This window comes from Symphodus melops, assembly GCF_947650265.1.
Source record: "Symphodus melops genome assembly, chromosome: 6".
NCBI classification, from domain to species: domain Eukaryota; kingdom Metazoa; phylum Chordata; class Actinopteri; order Labriformes; family Labridae; genus Symphodus; species Symphodus melops.
In genome coordinates, this window is record NC_136696.1 from 22,462,567 (window position 1) to 22,489,550 (window position 26,984).

Below are 26,984 nucleotides of genomic sequence, written 5' to 3' on the forward strand. Positions count from 1 at the left end.
GAGGTCTTTTCATAATCTATCCCCTCATTGATGTAGACGCGTATTAATAATAAAGACGCCATAGATGAATTTCCGTCAGACTGTGGCGATATAAAAAAAACAACATTTGATGTATTATTTTTAGCTTGATTGGAGTTTTGGATCATAAACTCATTGTCTGTTCTACCTGATGAACTGGTCTCTGAATGGATGTAGCTCCATGATGTTTATTCAGATAAATCCTAACAAAAGGGAAGCTCAATTTTTCAAAATAGTATCCAAAAAGTCTTTTTACTAATTTGTGTGCTAAATGTATTATATTAATGGCTATTTGCAGGGGATTAGTATTACGTGGGGGCCCTTTGTATTTATCTCTCAATTTATCCCAATGTACTATATCATATACACTGAATAAACATTTTAAACTGCAGGCTTGTTGGAGAATTATAAACGCATGCATTCTGATCATTTTCGAGTCCAAGGAGAGACTCTTCTTTCTATGCATGGTTAACAGGGGCAGAGAAGCTTCTCGATGTGCGCACATACATCACTGAATTTACAATTCATACATACATTCACACACATGGCTTCTCATGAGGCTTTGCTGTAACTAAGTGTGGGCGGATGTAACCCTCCACAATAACAGGCTTTGTGGCCGGCTGACGTCATTGGAATGTATAAATACAGAATGCAGAGAATGAGTGCACTATATAAGAGAGAGTGTAAAGTGCACAGTGCACGATAAAAGACACAGCAGATACCCATCGGCTCTGTGTGCAAGAAATGCTGGAAGATGTTTCTAGCAGAATATGCCATAAACACCAGGCTAATGGCTTTTTTTCCCCCCACAGAAAGCCCACATGATGCACGCAAAAAAACATGAAAGAGAGCATGATTTTCTAAGTGTGCATGGATGTTTTGGAGTTTTTGCTGGTGTGTTTTTTTTATTTTATTTTTGCACTCAGGAGACAGAATTGTGCTTGTTCTACTGGGTCTGCAGCCATGTCACTTGACTTCCACCGCCTCGAGGCATTGTGTGTCTGTGTGTTTTTTGCACATATGCCACCACGGTAGCCATGTAGAGCTCCTGTTTCCCGATGCAAATTTGATTCCAAGTCAGCTGGTTTTATCGCAATGGGATTTCCATGCAATCACAGATCGGTGCTGCAGCTTTATTTTAGTGCACCAACATGGCTGTAATGGTGGTGTATGTATGGATTCTGCTCATTAGCCTTTTGTAGCTCATCATCATCTTCAAACGTGTTTGCATTTTTGCAGTGTGTGTGTGTGTGTGTGTGTGTGTGTGTGTGTGTGTGTTTGTGTGTGTGTGTGTACGCCCTGCATCGTGTATCCACTGTGGAGTTCAGTCAATTCTGCGTAGCATGTGGTCCTGTATCCGTCGGCGGCCTGTGGGGAATTTCAGCAGCAGTCGATTCAGACTGTATAGATTGGTTTGGTCTGAGCCCTGCTGCACAAAGCACAGTCTTTTATGTCCTTCTGTGTCTATTAATCACCATTGAAACTAGGTCTTAGCCTCGACACTGACAAATGCACAAACCACGGCAATCCCTTTTCTATCATAACCAAAGTATGGCTTTTATTTTAGATTTTTGACATTTATCTTACACTTTTTTCAAGTCTTACATTTGATTAGTGAAGAGGTTCATACTGAAATGTCTGCAGGATGCAGTGGCTGATAATAAAACACGTTTATTTAATTTCATTTGTTGGGTTGAATTCTGAATCTTGCTTGTTTCCAAATTAGATGGAGATCATTAGTTACAAAGTTACAGGTGATATCTATGAAGGAAATCCAATTGTTGCTGCAGGAACAATACTCGGCTGCAGACGTGAAGGCAATCCATGAAGAATACAATATTCAATGAAAGTCTACTGTACCTGCATGAAAAATGTTCTGAGGAACAAGAGAGATTTAACCATGTTCGTCTATCTTCAGTCTTTCTAAATCTGTATCTGTTTTATTTCTTCGTCACTGTTAATCTTCAGTGAGAGATACTTGTAGCCTGTTGTTTCCATTGATGCTTGTTGGAAAATGTCAGGAGGACACGTGGCGACAGCAACACATCCACAACACATTCCTAACACACAACCTATTCCTTCACAACCTGCTCATTTCGTGGCGTACCTGAATTGTTGAGAGCCTCTTGCCAAGTTAAAAGGGCTGGATGGTGTTCAGAGCACTAGAGAGATCAAAGGGCGAAGGCCTCTGCTGCTTTTTGGCCTCTCTAAGCCACCGTGAGCACCATGCAGAATGAGATAAAGTAGTCCTTTACACCACTGATGCAGAATCAGCTTCTTTGTGCTTTTCTGGAGTCCAGTCTGACATCTCTTGAGTAACTGGAAGCTTCAGCAAACTGAAGTGAATAGCTTAAACCCTGTCATTAGTGCGGGTGACTTAAAGGGAACGCCAAACATTTGACTCACTCCAGAGTTTGTAGGATTGATGGGAGCTTTAAAAATGCAAATTCACTTCCCAATTACTGGAAATGTTACTGGAAATTTCTATTGACCTTTGTCCTTCCTGATAGAAACTCAGATATGTCGGCTTCGCACATTGATATTGGACTTACTGTACCTTTATGGTTGCTCCATCTTGTCCCGTATTTCACGTTTATTTTGAACATAGATCTCCTTTAATTCCCACCCCATTTTAAATATCTGAACTTGAAACATATAATCGTTTTTAAGCCTTGACTAATCTAACATTCAATGTATGTAAAGTCGAGGCAACTTTATTTAAATAGCACGTTAATAACAGCCAAGGCGGACCAAAGTGCTGTACATTAAGTTTAGTAAAAATACATTTCATCCAAACATCACAAAAACCGCACAAACAAATTTAAAATCTAGTTAAAGTGCTAAACAATCGTAAAAGTTCAAGTGGACACTGCTGTTTGGGATTAAAAAAAAAAAAACACTCAACTAGAAGTAAAAGCCAAAGAGAATGAATTGGTTTCAGTTGTTGCTGTAGAGCTTATATTAAAAGTTAGTTTATTCCAGAGTTTTGGAGCTACCACAGAAAGGGCTCGATCGCCCCGAGTTTTAAGCCTCGTTTTGGGCACGTCCCGGAGCAGCTGGTTGGAGGAGCTTCGTGCTCTGGATGGAGCATGAACATGAAGAAGTTCACACTGGTAGTGAGGTGCTGAGCCATTTAGTGATTTAAAAGCCAGAAATAAAACTTTGAAATAAATCCTGTGGTGAACAGGAACAAGTATTTATGGTAGTGCTGCGTCAATTTAGATTGTTTTCTGAGCCATTCATCGCAGATGTAACAAGTGCAATGCTAATTTGGGGTTTCTCTCTCTCTCTTGCTTGCATTGTTACTTCTTGTTTTTGATTTCCTTTCTTATCCGGTAAAATCCATCGAAAGTCAAAGAAGAAGTTCAAGAACAAGGCAGCTTCCACCTTTCACATTTGTAGTGTAAAATAGTATGTGGGATCCAGCATTACACCTTATACTAAAGTATTGAATCGATGTCTGGTGGTGGGAAACAGCATCCGGCAGAACCATAATGTGCAGCGAGAGGTTATGTGGGGGCAGTGACAGCAGGCTGCATCCTGAAAATAGTTGTGAGATCTCAGTTCTGCTCACAGACGGATCCTCTGGATGAGAGGAAAGAGTGAGTCAGCTGTCCTGCCGACACGGGGCCGAGATGGTGAGACGGAGAGAGTGAAAGATTAACGATGAATCGATCAGACGTAGAGGCACCGGCGAGAGAATGGAGAAACAGAGCTGAAGGACACCCGCGGTTTGAAACCCACGCCCTCACAGCGAGAGGAGAGGAGGAAGATGCTCTTGTTGCTTAGGAATACCTGTTACCTTGGTGATGACTGGACGTGTATGAAGATGAGTCATCAAGTTTGAACGCTAGAGCGGTCGACTGTTCAGTGCGGTTTTCTCAGCCACGATCTGTGAGCTCTTTGTCGTTAACTGCGAGATGCGGCGAGGTTAAGACCAAGGCGGCCGAGGATGTAAGAAGATAAATAAGCAGCAAGAGATGGAAACAATAACAAGTGGCTTCAAGCCATAAAAAGAGATACGAGAAATATTAAAAAATAGAAAAAAATGTGTATCTTTATTGGCCGGACTTTGGTAGGAAGAGCAAGCCTTATACAATGTTCAAAGAGAAGGTTTAAGAGGACGGTTCTTAGTCTACAGTCATTGATTCATATGTGTTTCAAAAATCAAGAAACAAAATCCTCTCCTTCATTTTCCTTCAGGCATTTTAAATGTGTGTCATAAAATGGGACAAACACAGTGAGACCCAGATTCATCCCAAGCAAACACGGGGAGAAAAAGCATTTGTGGAATTCTTTGAAAAGGTTCAGGTCCTGGTTTGTAGTTGATGAAGGACTAACAGCTAAAGCTCCAAAAACAAACGTAAACAAGGTAAATGCTCTATATATAGAAATATAAAGCATCTTCTTCAAACAGTGGTGACTGATTATTTCATTCCCAACATCGTCATTTCAAAAGAGTCGTAGTCAGGGACATTCTGTGCCACAGACGCTACCACAGCTTTAGCACTGGAAGTGTCTCCAGCTGCAGACCCCTGGACTTTGAATGTCTTAATGCATTCAAAGCGAATGACTGAATCTAACATCAGAGCGGCACATGACCTTTCTTAAACGCGCAGTTTGTGGATTCCACCAGCAGGGGGCTTGCAATCAAAACGATAACAAAAGATGACAAGCTGGCAGGGGGAATCATGGGAGTGATTTTCTCTGCTACTTCAGCCCCGACCCCTGATGAAAACAAAGATGAGCGGGTGAAACCGAGCTGAGGAAGAGAATATGTTTACAGACGATGTATGTGTAAGTGACATGACGGTTTATCACAGCAACAGTACGGCCGCTTTTAATTCCCACGTTAGGCTGTCCAGTGTTTCCATGGCAATGATAAACATGTCATGACATGGCGGCCGCCATGAATGCTATGGGTATATTTTATATAACTATAAAATTAAGTATTTCTCTGGTTTTGATAACTGTTGGAAATATTAGAAATATTGTAAGTATTCAATAAAACAGATAACATAGGTTCAGACAGTTTCTTATTTTATGAAGATACAGTTAATTTGAGGTATTTTAGATTCTACGTATCACACTTTTAATTACACCTGTCATGTTCACAACATTAAAGGCAGTTGCCAAAGCTTCAAACAGCCTTTCCTTCTGTACCATGGACCTCTATAGTTGTCAAAAGCTGTTAAAAACCCATCAGCTTGCCACAGAGTCGCACCCTGTTTATGCACTGTTTACTTGTGGTCTTTTCCACATACACCATCCTGCTGTGTAAATACTCACGGGAGAGCCAAATCATGGCTTAAAATAGTCTCCTAATAAAAACACTTCTTACAGCTGGTAGAGTAACGTGTACTACAAACAACAGCTGCCCAGTTCATTAAGATAAGCTCTGTCTAAAAATAAGGAAACAGAGCTTTTTGTCTTTTGAGAGATTTCCATCTTCAGGAGGAACACTAACAACGAAAACATCTGCTTTTAACCTGGAAATGGTCATTATGGTGTTCGACAGTAACATTTAGTATACATAGACATTGAGAGAGGAATATAGCCTGAGTGGTGCTGGAGTTTCAATGGAGAACATTATTTGAACATTCAGGGTTTTAAAAAAAAAAAAAAAGCAATATGGATAAGTAACCATGCACACTTGAAATGTAAAGGATGTACACAGGGTACACCTGTTGGTCATTCTGGGAGAGAGGACTTTTACTTTTTTACCTTATTTCATTTCCTTTAAGTGGATATTCTGCAGCATGGATTTTGGAGTTGTGACTATGTTTCTACATTTCTATTTGTGATAGAAATGTAGTATAGTGTCTCTGAAGTCATGACAGCTGATTCTGAGTTGTTTTACCTCTACACTCTTGACATTTTCAGAGGACATTAAAGGCGGGGTTGGTAATTTTCACCCAGATTCACGTTTTAAGATTTTGGTTGAAATTGTCTTTAAGTCCTGACACACATTAATAACTCATGTGCTCTGAAAAAAAAAGGAGCGAAGAAATGAGCACGAGCTGAGAATTGTTTTTGGACCAATGGCGCTAGTGCATTTAACTGAGGGGCGTGGCTTTTGAGGGAGCTCAGAAAGGAGGGGGTGGGTACAGACGGAGCACTGAGAGAATGCTACTTTCAAAATCATGCTAGTTTTCAAAAATGACCGACCCTGCCTTTAAGGTTTCCCTCATTTCAAATGCTGTTGAGATTACAGGCACATTAAACAAACAAAAAAACAGCAGCATATAGATGATAGATAGATGGATAGATACTTTATTGATCCCAAGGGAAATTCAAGGCATTGTATAATCAACTACAAAAAAAAGAGAAATGGATTTAAACAAGTACAATTTCAAATAGTGTCTAGATAGCCTGATCTTTAACTCTGCAAGAGAGGGAAGAACTTGTTATTTATTGTTTTTTTTATCTGGAGGCTGATCCATGAGCTCGGGGCGTCAGAGGAAGATGCAGTTTTACTGAGTTCAGCACAAGCTCGAGGGACTTTAAGAAGCAGCAAATCAGGTGAGCGACTCACGTAGGATCCCAAATCCCAATCCAAAAGGGCTGTGATGGAGGGAGGTAGTTTAGCAGTAAGTAGGGAACAAAAACCATGTGGGATGAAACTCAGATCAAGTTTATTTTGTGCTTATTTGTTTTTCTTTGTGTAATGTAGGCCATGCCTGATTCAAAGGCATGCCGGTCTGTAGGAAATGTACAAGTGGTGCTTGAGATGCCTTTGTGGGGCGTGAGATCGGAGTAGCTGACAGCGGGCAGCATGCGTATGTGTGCAGATGTTTGTACATCACACTCGGGCGGGTGTAAAAAGCCGCGAGGGCAAGTCCGCACACATAACAAGATGTTGAGGGATGGAAAACTTCTGCAGTTTTTTTTACCTCCAAAGTACAAAGCTGTAGGCTGACAGAGTCCTGTCTCAACCTGCGCTCTGCAGTATTTTAAACATGCATCAGTGCAGGAGTGGACAACACAACATGAACACACATACAGACACTCAGCGTCTCTTATATTAGAACCATGAAAAGGCTCAAACATGCGGGACATTCCTGATGGTTCGCTCACTGTGGCCTGAGGCAAGGTGATCACACACACACACACACACACACACACACACACACATGCATGCATGCACAGACACACACTTTTACAGATGAACCCCACCCTCTGTTAGGGAGGGGTTCATTTTTGTTTGACCCATGGCTAAGCCAGTCACTAAAATCTGAAAAAATGACTGATCGCCTGTAAGCCTTATAAACATAAAGCTTACTGCCGAAGTGTTTGAGGAGCCCCAGCTCAAATTTTAATTTAACATTGTTTACTTGCTGTTTGATCACTTTAAAAAAAATTAACTCTTTAAAAAAAAAAAAAAAAGATACATTTTCTATACAAAATGTGTTTTTTCCCCAGACAGACTCCCGACATTGGCCATAGCCATAACTTGGCTAAAATAACTTTTAGCCAAGTTATGGCTTTGTCTGTCCACTTGTCTCTCAATAATGTAGCTATTATTTCAGTTTTGTTCCAAATATACAGTATATATGACACCATGCAGCCAAACTTTAGTTTTGTATCTTGCATGTTAACAAATAACTTTTTTTTCCCCAGTAAAACTTGGATCAGAATCAGTCTCAACTTCTAATGAAATGATCGTCAGTAAACCCTGAAGTGATGAGGGCTAAAAATACAGCAGCTTGTGAGCACAGGACAGGCGGGCAGGGACCCTTCAGGAGCAAATTGAATCTCTGAGTGTGCAAATTAGTGCCAATAAGTGGAGAAAATGGATTATTACACCTTTTAACCAGAGGAGGGGAAGTAATCACAGCTGATTGGTTCTTTTGAAACCAATCAGGAACTGTTGAACCTCAGTGACACATTTCAGATTCAGTTCACAACCTATTACCTACAGTATATTACTGTTTATTCTCATTTACAAGAAATACTCCAAAAGGCTTGAATGGTTGGTTCATGTTGAGGATGTTTAGCAGCTGCACATCATGACAGAAGAGAGTTTGTGTCAATCTTCAGAGATCAATGTATCTGGCAGCTAATAACAACCGTTTGAGGGCAGATTGACATCACGGAACAGCGAGGGAAGAATCTAGAAGGGCACGTGGACTTCCACCAGGTCAAAGGTTTCATTTTCTCAGACAAACATGTCCAGTGCAACAACAACATCAAACTGTAACAAGGTAGGTCATCACATCATGGCTGTGTTTCAGCGATGCGTCATGATCTTAGCTTTGCATATTAAAATGTTAAAATATTACACAACATCAGTTGGTGAAAGCAGAGAATAGCTTTTATATTATAAACAGTGTGATGTTTGTCATTAAAAAAGGAAAATATCTCCTTAATACAATCAAAGCAAACAAAAACAACTCCTTATCTTCTCCATGGTGACTTTTTCCTTCATCAGAGAAACAAAGATCTACTTTCAGTGTGTAACTTCACGCTGTGTTTGAAGGTAATGACCTCACTTCACTGTTGTGTTTTTGGTCTTCAAAGACAAGCCGGTTGTCAGCTCAGGGGTTTGTTGTTTTCCACTTGCTCAGCAGTAATGCTCTCTCCTCCTCCACCTGTCTCTCAGTGTAGTTTAAGGTGGAGCGATGTGCAGTGTGTTTTTCGGCGTGGAACAATCTGTTGTGATAAAAACGAAAGCAACTTTCTGTTACAGCCACAGTCAGTGTGTGACTGCAACAAAGCAAATCCTGCTTAAGCTCTTTTATGAATAATGACCATTATTTTTATTCATGGTTGGATCCAGAAAACAGTCTCTCTCTCTCTCTTTCTTTTCAGTTTGTGCATGCTCTGTGTCATACCTGTTTTTCTACTAATCAGATGCTGTCTTTCATTCTGCAAACTACATCTCTTCCTATATTTGTCTTTCGCTCCATGTCTCTGTTTTTGCCTGCATGTTTATGCATGTGTCCATCCTTCTAGTGACCTTCTTTTCTCTCCCTCTCTTCTCTCTGACATGTGATTTCCTCTCCTTGCTTTTGAGTCCTCTTCATTCTGTCACTGTCCTTCCTCTGCCTACCGACAGTACCTTCCTTTCTGTGTCTAAGGCGGTGGCGTCTTTGCAGTCTTAATGTTTTTGCTGCTTGGCCCGGGTCCAGAAAGTTCTGAGAGGCTAAGTGTTAGTGCAGCCAATGGCAAGACGGGCCGTAAAAAAAAAATGCTGAGCAATTAGACGTGATGTATGTCTCTCTACGTGACTGCTTTGGTAAAGAAGGAGCATCCTCCTGCAAGGACAAAGCCCAGCACCGTGTGTGTGTGTGTGTGCGTGTGCGTGTGTGTGTGTGTGTGCGTGTGTGTGTGTATGTCGGCCTTGCCACCATGTTAACGCTTAGTGTCCTGGAATCTTCACGTCCCCCCCCCCCTTCTCCCCTCCTCCCCTCTGCCTCCCCTCCTCGCTCTGCAGTTGCCATGGCAACGCACCAAGAGGCTCCATCATGTGTCTGCGCCTGTGACCGCAATTTTATAACCGCTCACAAAGCACTGGCTTTGTGTGTTTATATTTCTCCCCGTCTTAATTTAGCTTTTGATCATGATGCTGGTTCTGCTGCGACGTGTGACGCTGGACGAGAGAGAAAAGGTGTTTGTGTTTGTCGAGTTCTCTCGGGCTCGCCTTTACTTGTCTCCCAGAGAGACTTCACAGAAAGCGTTTGTCGTTTTGAGGTGAAGACTCGATCGAGTCCATAATGAGGAAATGTAAGATTGGTCGAAGGTGTCAGCGTTCCTTCTGGCACTGATTGATTTCAGAGCTGCGGAGCTCTTCGCGGTGTTTTTCTGATGATTAAGTTCAGATCTTACAGGATCGTTGTGGCAGGAGAACTCGTTGGGCAGAAACATTAAGAATCGGGAAATGTCCCTCCAATCATAAGAGACCTGGAAAGATGGCATTGATAACTGACTGCAGGCTTTGAATATAAGATTATATACACTCTTCTCTAAAGTAAGCGTGACAGTGTACAATATACAAAAGGTCAATGAATTATTTTTCAGTTGAAACTCTTTATAGATACATCGGTATCAGGACTGCTGAGCACTGTGCCACTCAAGGTGATAAGACATCATTATTACACCATGCAGATGTCAACATTGCAAAACATAAATGTGTGGTAGCAGGTATTCATAATACCTGTAATAACCTGGTCCAAACGTTTACAGCTCAGGTCAATACAGCATTTTCAGATTTCCTCTCCAACAACCACGTTTCAGCCGCCTCAAAATCAACAATTCCAAAGCAGATGTCAGCCGATAACACCTTCTCGTCTGGGAATGTACACACTAATACACACACGAAGTGAGTGCATTCCCATAATATCAGAAATTTTAACAACTATAGACAAAAAATAAGCTTATAGCCTACCTTTTGGAGGCGTATAGAGCAAGTCTTTTTTTTTTATCTCAGCAGAGTTCTTGACTTCTCTATTCAAATTGTCTGTACCAATTCCTCAAATGTTTGCGACTGAACGAAGGAGGATGAGAAGCACTGAAGTAATTGATGGCATCACATTTGCTGAGGTGAGCTTCAGGGCTTCAGTGGGGGAGCTCAAGCCTCTACCCATCTGCTCAAAGCAGTCAACTCGTGTCATTGTTTGCTCTGGTGGGGTTTGAACCACTGTTAGCCATCGGGGAGTGTCTTAAAAATCAAATCTCTTTTTTCTCAGACCTTTCTCCTCCCAAAGTCTTCAGTTTTATACTTGAATACAAAAACTATTTTGTTGTTTAAACATGCAGCGTCATTAGCATCTCCTCACATGGCACGTGTGTTTACTCTTGGTGCCAGACTAAGCTGGTGTCATTAGACCAGGCTGGCTCATTAGAGCTGGGGGGGCGTGAGATGGGCATAGGATGTGGCTGCCGGAGCAGATTGATTGAATTATATAGCATTTCATTTTGCTTATAGAAAGCCTACCATGCTGTGCAGGCAGAACAGCAGCTGGTTACTTTGCATAGCTGGTTTAGCATTTCCACCCTTTACTCCAGTGCCACTCAAGACGATCGTCTAGTTCAGCTATATGGACACATCTGCACTGGGTGGTAAATTGGTAAAGGCTTGTATGTTATCATATGTCAGTTAAAAACTTCATACTGCAAACTAAATCTAGTGTGCATTATGCATACTCTGACATTCCTGATTTTTTGAGCCCTCCAAACTATTGTGGACAGATGTTGGGTGTGTAGGAAAGAGTGTGTGTGTGTGTGTGTGTGTGTGTGTGTGTTCTGTACTTTATCACAATACTCTATAAGGATGATGTGATCACACCATTGTTTTTTAGTCTTTGGCCTGTTTACCCAGGATCTTACATGTTACATGTTTTTACAAGAAGTCAATCGATGTTGAATTTCAAAAAAATGTTGCATTTCATTTTGATTCTCCAGTAATCCCTTTGTTAAAAATAGTGAGCTTTATTTTTGAAAGACAAGTATTTGTAGATGAAAGGGCTTCATCCAAGTGCAATAAAGGGTCTATATTCAGTCCAGAGACTTTTGGATTGAATAGTCCGGTGGTTTGGGTGGCATTGGCTTAAAAACAGAAGCATTACAGGCAAGTTCCCAAACCCTCCCCGAATAGCCGTACGTGTCATAGCAGCCTCCTAAAGCAGGACCCTGAATTTCCTGCCTGATCAATCATTGTAAGTCGTCCTGGATGAGAGTGCCAGCTAAATGCTGTCAAAGTATCTGGGCCTGGAGAAAGAGGCAGACCCAGCTCTGCAGCCTCTTTTCTTTTTCCTCTCTCATGGGCTCAGTTCCATTTTAGACGACAGGGGAAGTGGATCAAGGCCGCTGTGGACCGTAGAAGTGAACACCGAGAAGCTAACTTTTCCTCATATATGTCCTTATTTTCTGTTATTACATTTTCAGAGTTGCAAATATCAAGTTGTGTTTGGACTGTTTCTGTTTTCCTGCCCATTCCTACCTGAGCTTTAGTGTGGGAGTTGATTGGGTCAACCTGGATGTCTGAGCTGCAGGCGAAAGTCAAACAAGCGCAGTAATGTTCACTCCACCATAAATCCTGGTTTGAATCCTCGTCTGATAGCAGCCTTTCTGTGCTCTCCCTGTGCATGTGTTGGTTCTCTCACTGTACACCTGCCTCCTCCTAAAGTCCAATAACAGTTGTTGGTTGGCTGTTTGTATGTCAGCCATGTTTTTTTGTTTGTTTTGAATTTAACAGGGACCCAATCAGTGAACAGCAGTGTGGAGGGGGCCGTGCATACAGGTTTCTAGCCGTGGCTAATTTGCAGCTCCTGTCCCTGGCTAGTTTTTTAGGATTCAAACTGAATCCCCCAGTGCGGGGTATCTCCTCCCCCCCCCCAATGGGAAAAGCGGTATAGCTAATTGATAGATGGGTAGAAAATTAATTGATCTTGAGAATTGACCTTGCTTATCACAACACTAACAACAGGGCCTAGTCATGATTAAGATGTTTTTCTTTCTATTTTCCCTCTTTAATTAGGCTCTAAATAAAACTTTAGTGTAGAATGAAACCCGATTTTTTTTTTGTCTCTGACCCTGCAGAAGTGGTGCAGCATTAACAGCATCTGCCTTTGTCTGCACAGCGCTCATGATTCACTCATGACTTCATTCAGTCAGTCCTGTCAGAGAGGTGTGCAAAACAAACAAAGAAGAAACTGCATCAACTTAAATCTAGTGTAGTTAAAATAATGGAATTAGCATCTTCTGCTAATCAGCTTCTGCTTGAATACATACCTGTTAGCTTTGTTTTCTTGGGCTACGTTGCCCAGAACTTGTCTGTATTCTGTTGTTGTGCAGACTAGTGTTTGTGATCATGTTATTGCAATCCTAAGAAGTCCCTGGTGTTGGGATGTCCTCGTTCTTCTTGGGTTTTCTCTTGATTAAATATGAGTCCCTGTAGTCCTTACCTCATTCTGTACTTGTTAAGCAACACTGTGACTGCTGATATAGTGCCAACTCTTTCCTCTTCTGTAAAGAGCTGTCTGAAACGATGTAAAAATGCTCATGAACTTAGAACTGCTTGAATCACAGTCAGCTAGAAGTTGGCATTGGATGTTAGTCATCTGCACTTAAAGTTCAGTCTGCAGTCGCTGTGAGTCACAGCTAGAAATACCTAAAACGTGTCAAAGTACAAACTGTACTATCCTTGGAGGTGGATTTCCTGTTAGAAGTTCAGAAGTTATCTGCTTGGTTACTGAACTTCTATCCATCTGTTGTGGTGTTTTCAGGCCTGAGACCCAGCAGAAAGCCCCGTTGAGTGCCCCTCCTCCCCCGCCGCCCCCTCCGCCTCCCCCTGAGCCAGCAGGGCCCCCGGAGCCGGAGGAGGAGATCCTGGGCTCCGACGATGAGGAGCAGGAGGACCCCGCAGATTACTGCAAAGGTCAGAGCCACACACACACACACACACTCACGCACACTGACGTCTGCTCCTTTCTGTGATTCTTTCCCTCCTCTCTCTCTCTCTCTCTCTCTCTCTCTCTCTCGCCTCCTGATGGGATTTGCGGCAGCTTTGTCAAAGCCATCATGGTAGTGACACCGGCGTTTCAAGGTTGTTGTGTTTGCCGAACAGAAAGAAGCAGCAGTCTAGTTTTCTGCAGTGACGAGACCGTCCTTCTTCTCAGAGGTTTTTGTTTGTTACTCCTGGAAACAGCGATGAATATCTGCTGGTTAAAGAAGCACAGCATGTTACAGTAAACAAAGTAAAATGTCGCTTAATAAATCAGGATGAGTCTTATTCAGCTGATTTGCATCTCCTTTGATGAAACATTTCTTAAGTGCTGTGAGACCTTTTTTAAAGAGAAACAAAGACAAACTGTCTGAAGCCATTTTACCAAACGAAACAAGACACCATCAGGTGATTCTTTTTTATTAGTGTTCTCTCTCAAAGCACCTTTCTAAATATTTTACAGACTTCACAAAACCCTGTCATGCAGTGCCTCTCAACTGGTGTGTCGGGACCCAAAAGATGGTCACGGGGCTGTTTTCAGGGGCTCGTGAAGGTTAAATAAATCTGATTGGTTGAAAAAAGAGAAAAAAAAGTCTGATATTTGGGTTGCAATTTTTCATGAAGGAGTTGGTGGTGGATCGTGAGACGAGACCAGTTGAGAACCACCAATCAAAACTAGAATATCTGTCGGACAATAATTTAAATGGCCTCCTGGCTGGGAAGTAATTATTGATATTTTAAATACCACATTTTAACTTTACTCTAAGCCTGCTCTGTAGTCAATAGACAAGGTCTGTGCTGCTTGACATAAATGTGTACTACAGAAACTTTTTAGTAAAATAATTGCAATGCAGAAATCATACTCACAAAATGCGGCTAGAAAGACATTGGCGCTGACTATATTCCAACAGGCTGTTGCACCAATGAACAAACAAGAACAAGCAAAACGTCCTCAGTAGTTTTGGTGCAAGGCTACAAAGTGGACCAGTCACACTCTTTGGTCTCTATGGCCCCTTTTTCCACTGAACCAGTTGAAGAGCTGGTTCAGAGCCAGTGCCTAAGTTATTTGAGAGCTGACACTGGGCCTGACAAAAAGAAGGGTTCAAGAGTAAAACAACAACTGCTTGCTGGTCTACAAGATTTCAAGTCACGGGTTCGATCCCACCGATGCCAAGGGTCCAAGTGTGTGCTGTCCCTGAAAAATATCAATAAAGCTTGAAATAAATTAATTCATGTTCACATTTTAGAAACAGGAAGCTGCTAAGATTTAGCATTTTTCAGAAAATTAACAAATTTATATATTAATGATCAACAACTAACTGCTTTTGTCATGGTTGGTTTAATAGTTATTGATAGGTAACTTTATAGATGCTATGTGCTTGTTGAAGCATCTGTGCTTTTATTCTCTCCTGCGTCTACTTATTAGTTCATCTCGAACACGTCTTATTCACTGACAGCTCCCCCCCCCCCATCTTCACAAATGGATTTCATGTCATTGCCTGGTTATCACCAGCAGTCCCCTGTAACCTTCATCTCCTCTCCTCTTTATCTCTCTCAGGAGGGTACCATCCGGTGAAGATCGGGGATTTGTTCAACGGGCGGTACCATGTGATCAGGAAGCTGGGGTGGGGCCACTTCTCCACCGTATGGCTGTGCTGGGACATACAGTGAGTCACACAAACACACACCTGCACACACACACACACACACACACACACACACACACACGCACGCACAAACGGCATAGAATTTCTCAGTTGATCTGAGTCCTCAAGACACAAACACATGTACCACAAGCACATTGTGACCTAGAAGAAGTCCTCAGCGCTCCCTGTCAGACACACACAAGCTCTCACACACATGCACACACACACACACACACATGCACACACGCTCTCCTTCAGCTAACCCCTCACACACACACACACACATACTGTACACACACATCATGCAAACCACACTCGCCACCTCACATGCACCTGTTGACACTATCTTGCACATCAACCCAACGACAAACATTGCAGCCAACACCACCCTGCTTCAGAAGGAAAAGCCAGCAGTTTAATGTTTATCGTTCACATGGCACCCAGGACGGACGGGTCACAGTATAGTCAACCGAGTGTCTCCTTTCAGGGAATGACACTCACACGTTTACTTGTGTCACTGGTGTTAATTACACTAATGGTGTTCATATGGCTCATGAGATGGAATAGAGTTTCTGTAGGCGCACTGTGCAGTCAGACACACCCCTTAAAAAACATTCAGGAACATTCCTTAGATCTTCTCTTCTCTTCTCTTCTCTTCTCTTCTCTTCTCTTCTCGTCTCGTCTCGTCTCTTCTCTTCTCTTCTCTTCTCTTCTCTTCTCGTCTCGTCTCGTCTCGTCTCGTCTCTTCTCTTCTCTTCTCTTCTCTTCTCTTCTCTTCTCTTCTCGTCTCGTCTCGTCTCTTCTCTTCTCGTCTCTTCTCTTCTCTTCTCTTCTCTTCTCTTCTCTTCTCTTCTCGTCTCTTCTCTTCTCTTCTCGTCTCGTCTCTTCTCTTCTCTTCTCTTCTCTTCTCTTCTCGTCTCTTCTCTTTAGCAGACAAGTACATAGCTTAAATGTTCTCAGTTTGATTTCGCCGGTGCCCTCCTTGGCTCTCTCATTATTCGTCTACATAGTCAGTGTTAGTCACAAAACAAACTCAAAAAAATCATCTAAAAACACAATTATTGTCATCATCATCAATGTTTTTAAAAGCCGTTTTGGCTGCTTTATTAACGTTGAACATGACATCATAAAGAAAGAAACTTGACTCTGTTGTCCAGTAAAAACTCAGTGCTGTTTATTGTGCATCATTGTCTTCTCTCACTTTAATCAGATAGAAACTGTAGTCTTGAGGGGATTTATGATATAGCTCCTTCCAGCTGTCAAGTCTATGACAGAATGTATTTTTGTTGTTTTGTTTGTTCAAAGCAAAATCCTGTTATTTGGAGAAACCTGAGACACAAATCTTATCAAGCTCGAGTCTGCAGCCTAAATGTTGTTCATTCCAGGCTCAAACGGTGGAAGGTCTCAGAAGTGCTACTTATGAGGAGTTCATAAAGGAATACAATGTTGTTGGGTTTTTTGTGTTCTCTGATACAGAATTACTTTGAGAACAATTAGACTTGTATTCACAGGATGGATGTGTTAAGGTTAAACACAGCATGGCTGAGACATAACCAGTCCAATCTAGAAAAAGAAAGTTTTGAATTTTCTGTGTTCTGTACACTTGGAAATTGTTCAGGGTGGATTTCTTCTTGAATAAAAGGAAATTGCACTTGTGAGTGTGAAAGGTGAAACATTTTGAATGTATGGCCTTTTATGGTGTTGTCGTCAAGACCACACTAACCGAGACCAGAGTGCTCTGAGACTAGGACATTTAGGGATCGAGACCAAGGAAAGACTACTGAGACAGGGTGAGACGGAGACAAAATCAAGACCATAAACATCAAAGTCCTCTTGTTGTGTGCGGAGGGCGTGGTCCCTCACATTGGGAAGGTTGCAGCCGTAACCGTGGGATAAAAACAAACTACAAATGAATTGAAGATATTTGTTGTTTTCCTTCTCATCACAGCAGTGATGTGGAAAAACGGCCTGTGAGTGGTGCTCTTAAGCGGTTTTGACTCAAAATCCCGAGTCCGCCCGGTCCAAGACCAAAACAAAAAAAAGTTACAATTCTTTCATTTCCGAGAAAAGACCTTCAAAGACCAACTTTGAGTACTACAACACTGGTCTTTTATGTTTAGTTTGTATACATTAAAAGCAAACAAAAGCAGACAGAAGTATACATCTGTTGTTTGTTTGGTGATCAATAAATGACTCATCAGTAGCTTGTAAGCTAACAGCAGTGCGAGAGCCTGCCAGTTGAATCATTTGATGCATAAAGTATGCAGGTGTTGAGAAATATCGTGTTGGCTGTTTAGATTCTCACTGACTTGGTTCTTTAGTGGTAATGTAATAATAATCAAAAAGTTGTGTTATAAAATGCCACAATGCCTAATTAGCATTTCCAGAGGCAGTATAGGCCGTGTGAACCACAGCCAAGCAATTGTAATTAAAGCAGCTGCTTTTACCAAATCTACAACAAGAACAAATAATCTGTCATTACTGCTTTTTATAAGCTCATGAAATAACTGTCTGTGTGTCTTACAGAGTGAAGAACTTTGTGGCCATGAAGGTGGTGAAGAGCGCCCAGCATTACACAGAGACGGCCCTGGATGAGATCAAACTTCTGCGATGTGTGAGAATCCGATCAGTCTGGCTTTTCAGTGTTTCGACGTCTTTCTCTCTCACACTCCCGTCTTACTTTTATGGACTCCTTTTTCGTCTCTGTCCTTCCTTTCTTGCTTCCTTTTTCTTTCCTCATTTATTCACTCACCGTTCTTTTTTCATCCTCCCAAAATGTCCCATCTCCTCTCCGTCTTTTCTCCACCCATGCTTCCCCTCTTCACGCCTTGCAGTCCCTCCACTTTGAATCTCTGTTGACAAATACACTAAAGGTACACCAGTCATTTATCTTGCATGCTGGCTGCATTGGACAGTCATCTTTGAATCAATTTTTCAGCATCTTTTTTTCCCTGACATCCATCTAACTTCGCCCCTTTCTTTTCCCACCTCTCTCTTTTTCCTTATCCCCTCGTGTCTCCTCTCTTTCCCTACCTTTTGAATTGTCCTTCAGCCACCTTTTTCCATCTATCGCTCTTTACTTTTTTCTTTCTAATACTTCATTGTTTCCTTTTCTTATTGCTGTCTCTCCTCTGTCCTCTGCTCTTCTTACCTGTCATGTTTGCTTCATCTCCTTGTCGTCTTGTCCTCCAGGTCAGAGAGAGCGACCCAAACGACCCCAACAAAGACATGGTGGTCCAGCTAATAGATGACTTTAAGATCTCTGGAGTCAACGGAATACGTATCCTTATCAGGTGTGTGTGTGTGTGTGTGTGTGTGTGTGTGTGTGTGTGTGTGAGAGAGAGAGAGAGAGAGAGAGAGACAGATATATAGTTTGAGTCCTTGACTCGCTGTCCCAGATGTGTGTATGGTGTTTGAGGTCCTTGGTCACCATCTGCTGAAGTGGATTATTAAATCCAACTACCAAGGTCTGCCGCTGCCGTGTGTCAAGAGCATCATCAGACAGGTAAGCACTCTCACACACACACACACACACACACACACACACACACACACACACACACACTCAAACCATATTAGTTTTTACGTGTCAATATATTTGAGCAAAAAATTAAAAAATAAATAAAAAAATAAAATTTAGGAAAAATGTTTTGCCTAAATGTGTAAATTGTCAGCATGTGAATAATGGGAGGTATTTCCCCAAGAGTTGTGGTGCATGACATATTTAAAGAACATTAAGTCCTGATTAGAGCTTTATTCTAACATGATGACTACATTGAAGCACGGATGTTTTATTGCTTTACCAGACAAAAAGTAGCTCTGTGTACCATAAATCATGCATGTGTACTGTAGTACTGAGATTATTTGGCTGACCTATATGGGGAGGAGGTGAAAGAAAAATAATAGAGAAACAAATTTTAATAAAACAGAAAAAGAAGATTCCCACCCGTCACTTACTTTCGAAACAGGGAACGGTATTGTTCACTTCACACTTCAGACAAACAAACGAGAGAAGCTGAACAAAAAAAACAACAACAGCAGCCTCTCTGCTCTGCCCGCGAAGTTAGACAAGCACCAGAGAGCGGCTAATGAGAAACAGAGAAGGAATGAATAGAGGGCGAGAAGGAGAACTAAAGAGGTGTACGAGGTTTTCTTTTTGTCTTTGGTTTAAACTTGTCTTTATGTATGTCTGTTTATCTGAATGTGTTTGCAGGTGCTGCAGGGTCTGGACTACCTTCACACCAAATGTAAAATCATCCACACAGACATCAAGCCAGAGAACATCCTGATGTGTGTCGATGACACCTTCGTTAGACGCATGGCCATGGAGGCTACTGAGTGGCAGAAAGCTGGCGCCCCCCCTCCCTCTGGATCAGCAGGTAAACACACAAACTATGTCACGTGATGACGTAGTTTAACATTTTAAAAATGTTTCTTTCTCAACAAGAGGTGGACGAGAGAATTTATAACAGTCAACCAGAAACAAACAAGAATCCCAGTTTCCTGTTCCCCTTTGTCCTTTCAAAGTAAGACGTTCAATTCTCAACGACCTTCTTAGCAATCTTACTGTTGTAATGGCAAACCTCATTGGTGTAATGATTTTCCACCATTGAGATTTTTTTTCTTTGCACTATGAGCTGTGAAGTTAAAGGTCCCATATTATCCTTTTTCTCATTTTATATGCCCCTTAGTGCATTTTCCAGGTACCTTGTGCATGTTGTAGACTGCAGCATTCCCAATATGGTAAAAGGGGCGGGGCATATACAAAAAAGCTGAACGACTGACGAATGACAAGAGAGCAGATCGGCCGACCAATCAGATCAGACTTTAGAAACACAGGCAGGCAGGCAGTACATGAAATCAGGAAGTGGACTGGCACCTCTCCAGCTACCAGACCAGTTTCTGGACTTGGTCCGTGCAGGGACTTGAACCGGCGACCCTCCCGTTCCCAACCCAAGTCCCTACAGACTGAGCTACTGCCGCCCCACTGAGCTACTGCCGCTACCAGCTACTGCCGAATTAGAATTAGATGTATACAGCATAATATGGGACTTTTAACTAGTGTGGCTTAAAAAGTTCTATTTTACTCAAGCAATCAATCAATCCTTATTTGTAAATTTATAACAACTGTGATGAAAAGCATATATGGAATCATGCGGGCAGGATTTCTCCTTTGTGTTTCCTGCTGTCCTCACTTCCTTGCTGCTGAGGAGGAGGTCGGAGCAGGCCGTGCATGAATGAGGACGCCGATGGTTTAGTAGGCGACACAGTCCGATGACTTATACATTTAAACCCTTATTTACCTCCCAATGTTTTAGTAAGATTAATCACAAAGATATATCGCGTATGTCTTGTGCTTTGGAGGTGCTGTTCGACATATTGTTTACTCTTATGCAAGGCCAGCATTTTTCCTCTATATGCACAGTGAGGGCTGCTGGATGAAGCTTCATATTTAGCATTTACACATGAGAATGGTCTTAATCACTTAATCTGAAAGCCAATTTGAGTATTCAAGGGAGCGTCAACGCTTATCACTCATGTTTTTACCGAAAATCTTGCTTTCAAATTAGCATTCATTTAATAGAGCACAAGGACGGAGACTAGTGAAAAGGACTCCCTGATGAATGTCAAAGATTAGAACCACTCCTAGCCTTACAGTCCCTACTAGCTTAACAGCTCAAACTGTTGATTAGATTTGTAACTAAAAAGCCTCATACAGCACTACTACTAAAATAGTCCTGTTTCTTCTCTAAATGAGTCAGGGAAGCCTCCTGTGCCTCCGTTTCTTCACACGAGACATTTTTTGTTGTTGCTGATTTTTTCCATCTCCTGTCACCGAAAGAGAGAGAGAGAGAGAGAGAGAGAGAGAGAGAGAGAGAGAGAGAAACAAGGTCTTCAAAAAAATGCCCGTCTTGACAAACTCGACTTGAACCCTGTCCTCCCGGTGAACCGCACATTGAGCTGTCGATTGCTTGCATCAGCCGAAGCAATGCTCATGAGCCATGGGGAAACCAATTATACTGCTTACATTTCGACGCAATTAAAGCCGGGCACAAACCCATCAGCTGTCAAAACAGGAGGGCTGACTGTTGACAAAATTTGACTTTGATTTAAGAGGCAATGTAAATAAAAGATTTTAATGCTATGAACATAACAGGAGAAGCGCTAATCATCCGAAACAAATAAACGTTTCTGGCTACATGAAGCTACATGAAACCAAGAAGACAACATGCTCGTCTTCAGTGTTTGTGTTATAAATCCATTTATAGTTTATATTTTGGTGTGAATGTTTTCTGATGAATCTTGTAGCTCCTGATCGGCTCTGCTGGAAACTTGTTAATGCCACAAAAAAAAGATGTGCGTGTGTCGCTCCGTTCCGACACATAATTGAAACAAACCAAGGATCATTTTTTGCTGGAACAGCTTTTGGAAATCTGTCATGTGTTTGTTCATTTTCAATAACAGGGATATTCATTCCTGTATTTCTTGTTAGTAACACTCAAATCTTTTGACGATTCCCTGTTTTTTTCTTTTTACCTAAAAACTCATCCTTCAAAGGCCAAATGTGCCTCTCAAAGTTGGCATTCTAGCTACATTATTGATGAAGTTCCATTAATATATTCAATGTCCTGATTGCATTTCGTCATGCAAAACTGTTAGCATAAAAAATCAAGCATTTCACTGCTTCCTCTTCTTCTTCTTTTGGTGTTCATCAGCGTGAACACGATGCATTTCTATCATCTACTGTGTTGTACAGTTAATAAACTTCCCTTCTCCCTCACGCACACTTTCATTAGAGACACATCCTTCAAAAGGAAAGCACAGCACAGACTTTTGTCCACACATTTCTTGCTTTGGCATCCACTCACGACCCACTGAAAATGGTTCAGCACCTTGTTGTCAGATGATTGAGTTGTAACTTCATACAGTAGGAGCTACATTCACAGACATGAGAACAAACCATTAACGCTATGGATCTGGGACGATGAAATAAGGATGTGTGTGAGTGATCTTTTCCCCTCATTCATTTTCATTTCTCTCACTTCACCTCTAGATTCTGTAATATCACATAAATAAAGGGAGCATATTCATAACCCTCCCTCTTTTAGACGAGTAAATAATGGACGCACAACGTGAACTTTTGGCAAAAAAAAAAAAAAAAAAAGATGTCTGCTCCACTTTGAGGCGTCTGATTGTTGTTGTTTTTCTTCTCTGTCTGTCAGTTAGCACAGCCCCCCAGCTCAAACCGGTGAGTACAACAGATGTGAGTATGAAATGAGAGCCATGCACACACACACAAACATAAACACACATAGACACAACCTTCAGCATGTCACATTGTTCACAGTGACGGTAGCTCGTGTTGCAGGGAAGGCACTCCATGCACTGAATGTTTTATTATCAGTTTTCAAACAAGTGTGTTTTTTTTGAGCACACTGAAATGAAATCAGTATTCAACAAAAAAATCCTGAGGAAACATTTAATTTAAATACATAAAGTCCCAGATACTGTATCATTAAATTAGAGACGAGCTCCTTTGAAGGTATCTGTCTAAAATATATTTGATACAATAATCTCGATTACATCATTAGATTTCTGCCCCGTGAAACCTTAACCCAAACATCAACTTTTTTATAAGCTAGGAAAAGTATCTCTATTTTTAACCCAGTAACAGAATTTTTTATACAATCCACTGTAGTTTCTCGTGCTTTATTTAATCCCTGAAAAAAAGTCATCCCTGTTTATTTGTTTAACTTTGTAAAACGTTAAAACTCAGATCCTCTGCAGCATCAGTTTTGATTGACAGTTGTCTGGCAGCGTGAGCAAACAACCTCAAATCTCACCTGGTCAGAATTTCAATTCTTTTACATGGAGGTAACTGGCATCTCCTTTTTCTAAATGTCCCCCGCATTACAACCAGCAGGAACACCATAAACGATAAAAAAGAAATGCTAAAAGTTTCCCAAATTACCAAAACTGAGCTTACTGACTGAGGAAAGAGTTCTTTAATTTGAATTTATTTTTTCTTCCTTTATTTAATTAATGTGAACTTGTTCATAGATGTTTTTTAAAACCTTTTTGTTATTGATGCTGTTTATATTTACTATTTTCCTGGAGCTGCTACAACAACTAAATTTCCCCCATTAGGGGCTCAATAAAGTCTATCCTTGTCCTTAATATATGTTTTATATAAGTTGTATAGACCTTCAGGAATTTTCAAGTTTTTCAAAACTACAACGGAAATGTGATTCCTTTGTTAGCTGCTAACAAAAGTCACAATACTTTGAGACCCTTGCTTTTCATTAGACAGCAACAACTTGATGCTTAAAAATGTATTTTCAATTTTTCAATTCTTGTAAATTAGAAACACAACATTACGCCTCATGTTCATTTGTTTGTTTGCCTTCCTCTGACCCTCTCTCCTCCTGTTTTTTTTTTCTCTTAGGTGGGAAAGATCTCCAAGAACAAGAAGAAGAAGCTGAAGAAGAAGCAGAAGCGTCAGGCCGAGCTGCTGGAGAGGCGCATGCTGGAGATCGAAGCCCTGGAGAGAGAGGCAGAGAAGAAGGACGAACGAGCCAAAGACGGGGGAGAGAAAGGGGACCATGAACACAACCCGCCTTCGCCCCTGAAGAAGACCCCGCCGCCAATAGGACCCAGCATGGCACTGGGAGAGAGCGACGATGATGAGGAGGAGGACGACGACGATGAGGAGGAGGAGGAGGAGGGGAAGGAGAGGCCCATCAGGTTGACAAATCATACATGTGAGTGCATCGATCCTTGGTTTACTTGGAATGAAATCTCTCTCTCTTCTTCAAATCTGATTTCACAAATATATTCTCGTCACCTGTGAAATAAAAAAATCGAGTATGATACACGTAATTTAATCATTATTGCAGATGTCTTTTAGGGACACCCTGGTGCTCTAGTGCTTATACTAGAGTCCACAGACTCCGTGAGGAATCTTTAATATTTAACAGTTTCACTGTCAGATCACAGATTTTGAGACGGCTTTGAATCTCTGCTGCATTTCAAACCTTTACCACCTTTCCCATTCCTGTTGGTATCAGTGCTGCAGTCTTCAGATAAAAGAAATGTACTTCATCCATGAGTAACAGTACTCTTGACCTCTGTTTAAAAAGAGGTTGTGAAGTTTTTATTTTTCTCTTTTTCACCTTCACTTTCTATAACAATATAATAATAACATAGATTAATAAATCGCTTTAAAGATCGGCAAAAGGCATCAAAGGCTGTATCATAATCTCAATCTGAACATGTTTTTTTCATTTGACGTCTTAATTCTAAACACATTCAGTCAAAATTGCCTTGGTATAGCGACAGTATTCTTTGCACTATTTATCTGTCGACCATGTCTTTACATGGACAGTAAAGTTAACAGAGTCATTTTAAGCACAGGTTTTATGCATCATGTCTTATGCCACACAGGTGTGACTTTACATATTTCATAAACATATTGTCTTTTTGTCAGAGGGGTTTCTTTACAGTTATGAGTGAAAATGTCCTCTAATCTGCGTCACTGCAGTGATGTTTGTACTGTACTTCATCACAGCCTGGATCAGAATCGTCCTTTCAGCTCTGATTTGTAAAACCCAGCTGCACTGCACTTATTTGATATTCTCCTCCGTCGTGAAACGACACTGAAATTTAGTTCACCCTTCAAACAAGCCTCGCAAAAATAAAATCAACACATTTCTGCATGAGGTTTGTGCAAATGGTTTTTAATGGCGATTAAGATTAAATTTGGTATGTCCTGTATTTGACTCGTGTCCTTTAACATGACAATGATCCATTCAATCGACATTCAATCTTTTACAATCCTCTAAGTTTAAAACACTGTGAAGGCTGTACTCCGGTCATTGACTGCAAGAGGGAGAGGTTCAGCCTATAGCAGGCCTGCAGCATGAGTGAGTGTGTGAATGTGCGTGTTCAGGTTCGTCTGCCTGTGAATGAATAGGAGGTGGACTGGCTCCAACCAGCTGCCCACGCTAGTCCCACAGTGTATGGGTAGCTGGGCTGATTCACACTAAAAGAACCCTGCCTTTCTCCGTCTCCCTCCTCCACCCCTGTCTCTCCACCTTCTGTCTCTAGCGTTCTCCTTTTCTCTCTTTCACTTCCCTCTCTGCAATCTTTATTCACTTTTTTATGCGCTTTTCTTCACTGCCTACACTGTCCTTGACTCGCTTGTATCTCGTTCCCACCCACTTCTTTTCTTCACTGTTTTTCTTATTTTCTTTCAATACAAGGTGCAGCGCCTCCTCAGGAGCAGAGCGAGGCTCCTAACATCACTGAAGACAACCAGGACGAGGAGGTGGAAGAAGAGGAGGACGAGGAGGAGGAGGAGGAGGAAGAGGAGGAAGAGGAGCTGACTCCTATCACTGAAAAAGATACCCCGATTCCCCCGAAAACAGAACAAGGTAACGGCGATCCAAAGCAGGCAGAAGAAGAAGACGAGGTGGGGGAGAAGGAAGAATCAAAAGGGGAAGAGGATGGAACTGAGAAAGAGGTAGCAGAGGAGAAGGAAGAGCAGGAGGAGGAAGAGGAGGAGGATGATGATGATGAGGAGGAAGAGGAGGAGGATGATGATGAGGAGGAGGAGGAGGAGGAGGAAGAGGAGGAGGAGGAGAAAGAGACTGAAAAAGAGGAGAAGGACAAAGAGGAGCCAAAGACTGAGTGCAAAATAGAGGAGAAGGCCGAGGTCGAAGAGGAGCAGAAGGAAGGGGAGGAAGAGAAGGAGGAGGAGGAGGAGGAGGAGGATGATGACGAGGAAGATGAGGATGACGACACGACGGCAGACCTCATCACAGAGAGCACCTCCCCCATCGTACCTGACAACAACAAAAGCAATTCGGTCAAAAGCAATTCAGTCAAAACCAACGGTCATGTATTGTTGGGATCTGAGGGACTCAAACCAAACCCTGGCACTCCTCCTCCTCCTTCTCCCACCCCCTCTGCTCTCCTCTGCCCCCTGGTGGAGTCTGAGCTCAGCTACACGGACAGGGACAACTCTCTCAGCTCGGCTTATGAGATGCACAACGGCGAGGTGAGTGAGACGGGGCTGACTAACGGCTCCAGTGATCGCCACCGGACCACAGTGCCCATCTTCCCCGACTTGCCCCTGGATCCTTTGCCAGGAAACCCCATTTCTATTGGAATGGCAGATATTGGAGCTGGGCTTTTGACCAACAGTCCCACCGCTGACCGCAGTCGCACAGTGTCGTCCTCAAGCACGGGGGACACACCCAAAGGTGACACTTAGTTTTTATAAATCTGTTGGTTAACACAAAAAGTGTGATATGCACATCATATTAAAACTCCTAAAGGGACCCCAAATTATCGTTTCGTAGAGAATTGTTTGCTGCCTTTTTGTGCTTTTGAGGATTTTAAGAGAACATATTTTTTTACAGACTTTTCAGTAATTTAAAATGTTCTGCGATATTCACTTCATTGAACAGCTTTAATGTCCAGAGTGTGTAATGGTTTTGTTCAATTCATTTTAGAATGATTTTATTTTAAAAGAATAAAAAATGATGTAATGTGGCCTGATGTATATATGTTTCAGGTCTATAATAAAGAGGGCATTTCAATCTACATGAAAATGAGGATTTTACTTGGATAGATTAGGGTAAGGGAGGGAAAGGGGATGATGAAAGTAATCTTGGTTGAAGTAACTAGTCAGCACAAGATGAATTAACCTCACTGGTATATTATCTATCTGAAACATTAAAACTGCCCAGTAAGATAATCCATGTCCTCAGCAGGTTTTTTTCTCTTGTTTCTAGAGATCTCCTGTGGGAATTATTAATGACTCACCATCACTGTTACTCATCCACCCACAGTGTTATTCACATCATCAATTA

The 26,984-nt window shown here is 41.7% G+C and overlaps 1 protein-coding gene across 12 annotated transcripts in view; it reads left to right on the top strand.

The window, feature by feature from the left end:
* srpk2 (SRSF protein kinase 2) overlaps window positions 1-26,984 on the top strand; it is a 65,877-nt gene that overhangs the window by 29,922 nt on the left and 8,971 nt on the right. For 6 of the 12 annotated variants that reach the window (XM_079345431.1, XM_079345428.1, XM_079345438.1 and 3 more), the window contains 9 exons: window positions 13,245-13,396; window positions 15,021-15,129; window positions 17,635-17,722; window positions 18,301-18,388; window positions 18,507-18,613; window positions 19,322-19,487; window positions 22,332-22,357; window positions 23,555-23,870; window positions 25,371-26,372. In XM_079345431.1, the coding sequence (XP_079201557.1) occupies window positions 13,245-13,396; window positions 15,021-15,129; window positions 17,635-17,722; window positions 18,301-18,388; window positions 18,507-18,613; window positions 19,322-19,487; window positions 22,332-22,357; window positions 23,555-23,870; window positions 25,371-26,372 (2,054 nt within the window). Of the gene's footprint in view, window positions 1-13,244; window positions 13,397-15,020; window positions 15,130-17,634; window positions 17,723-18,300; window positions 18,389-18,506; window positions 18,614-19,321; window positions 19,488-22,331; window positions 22,373-23,554; window positions 23,871-25,370; window positions 26,373-26,984 lie in introns of all 12 variants that reach the window. The other 6 variants (XM_079345427.1, XM_079345437.1, XM_079345435.1 and 3 more) reach the window with 1 other exon arrangement.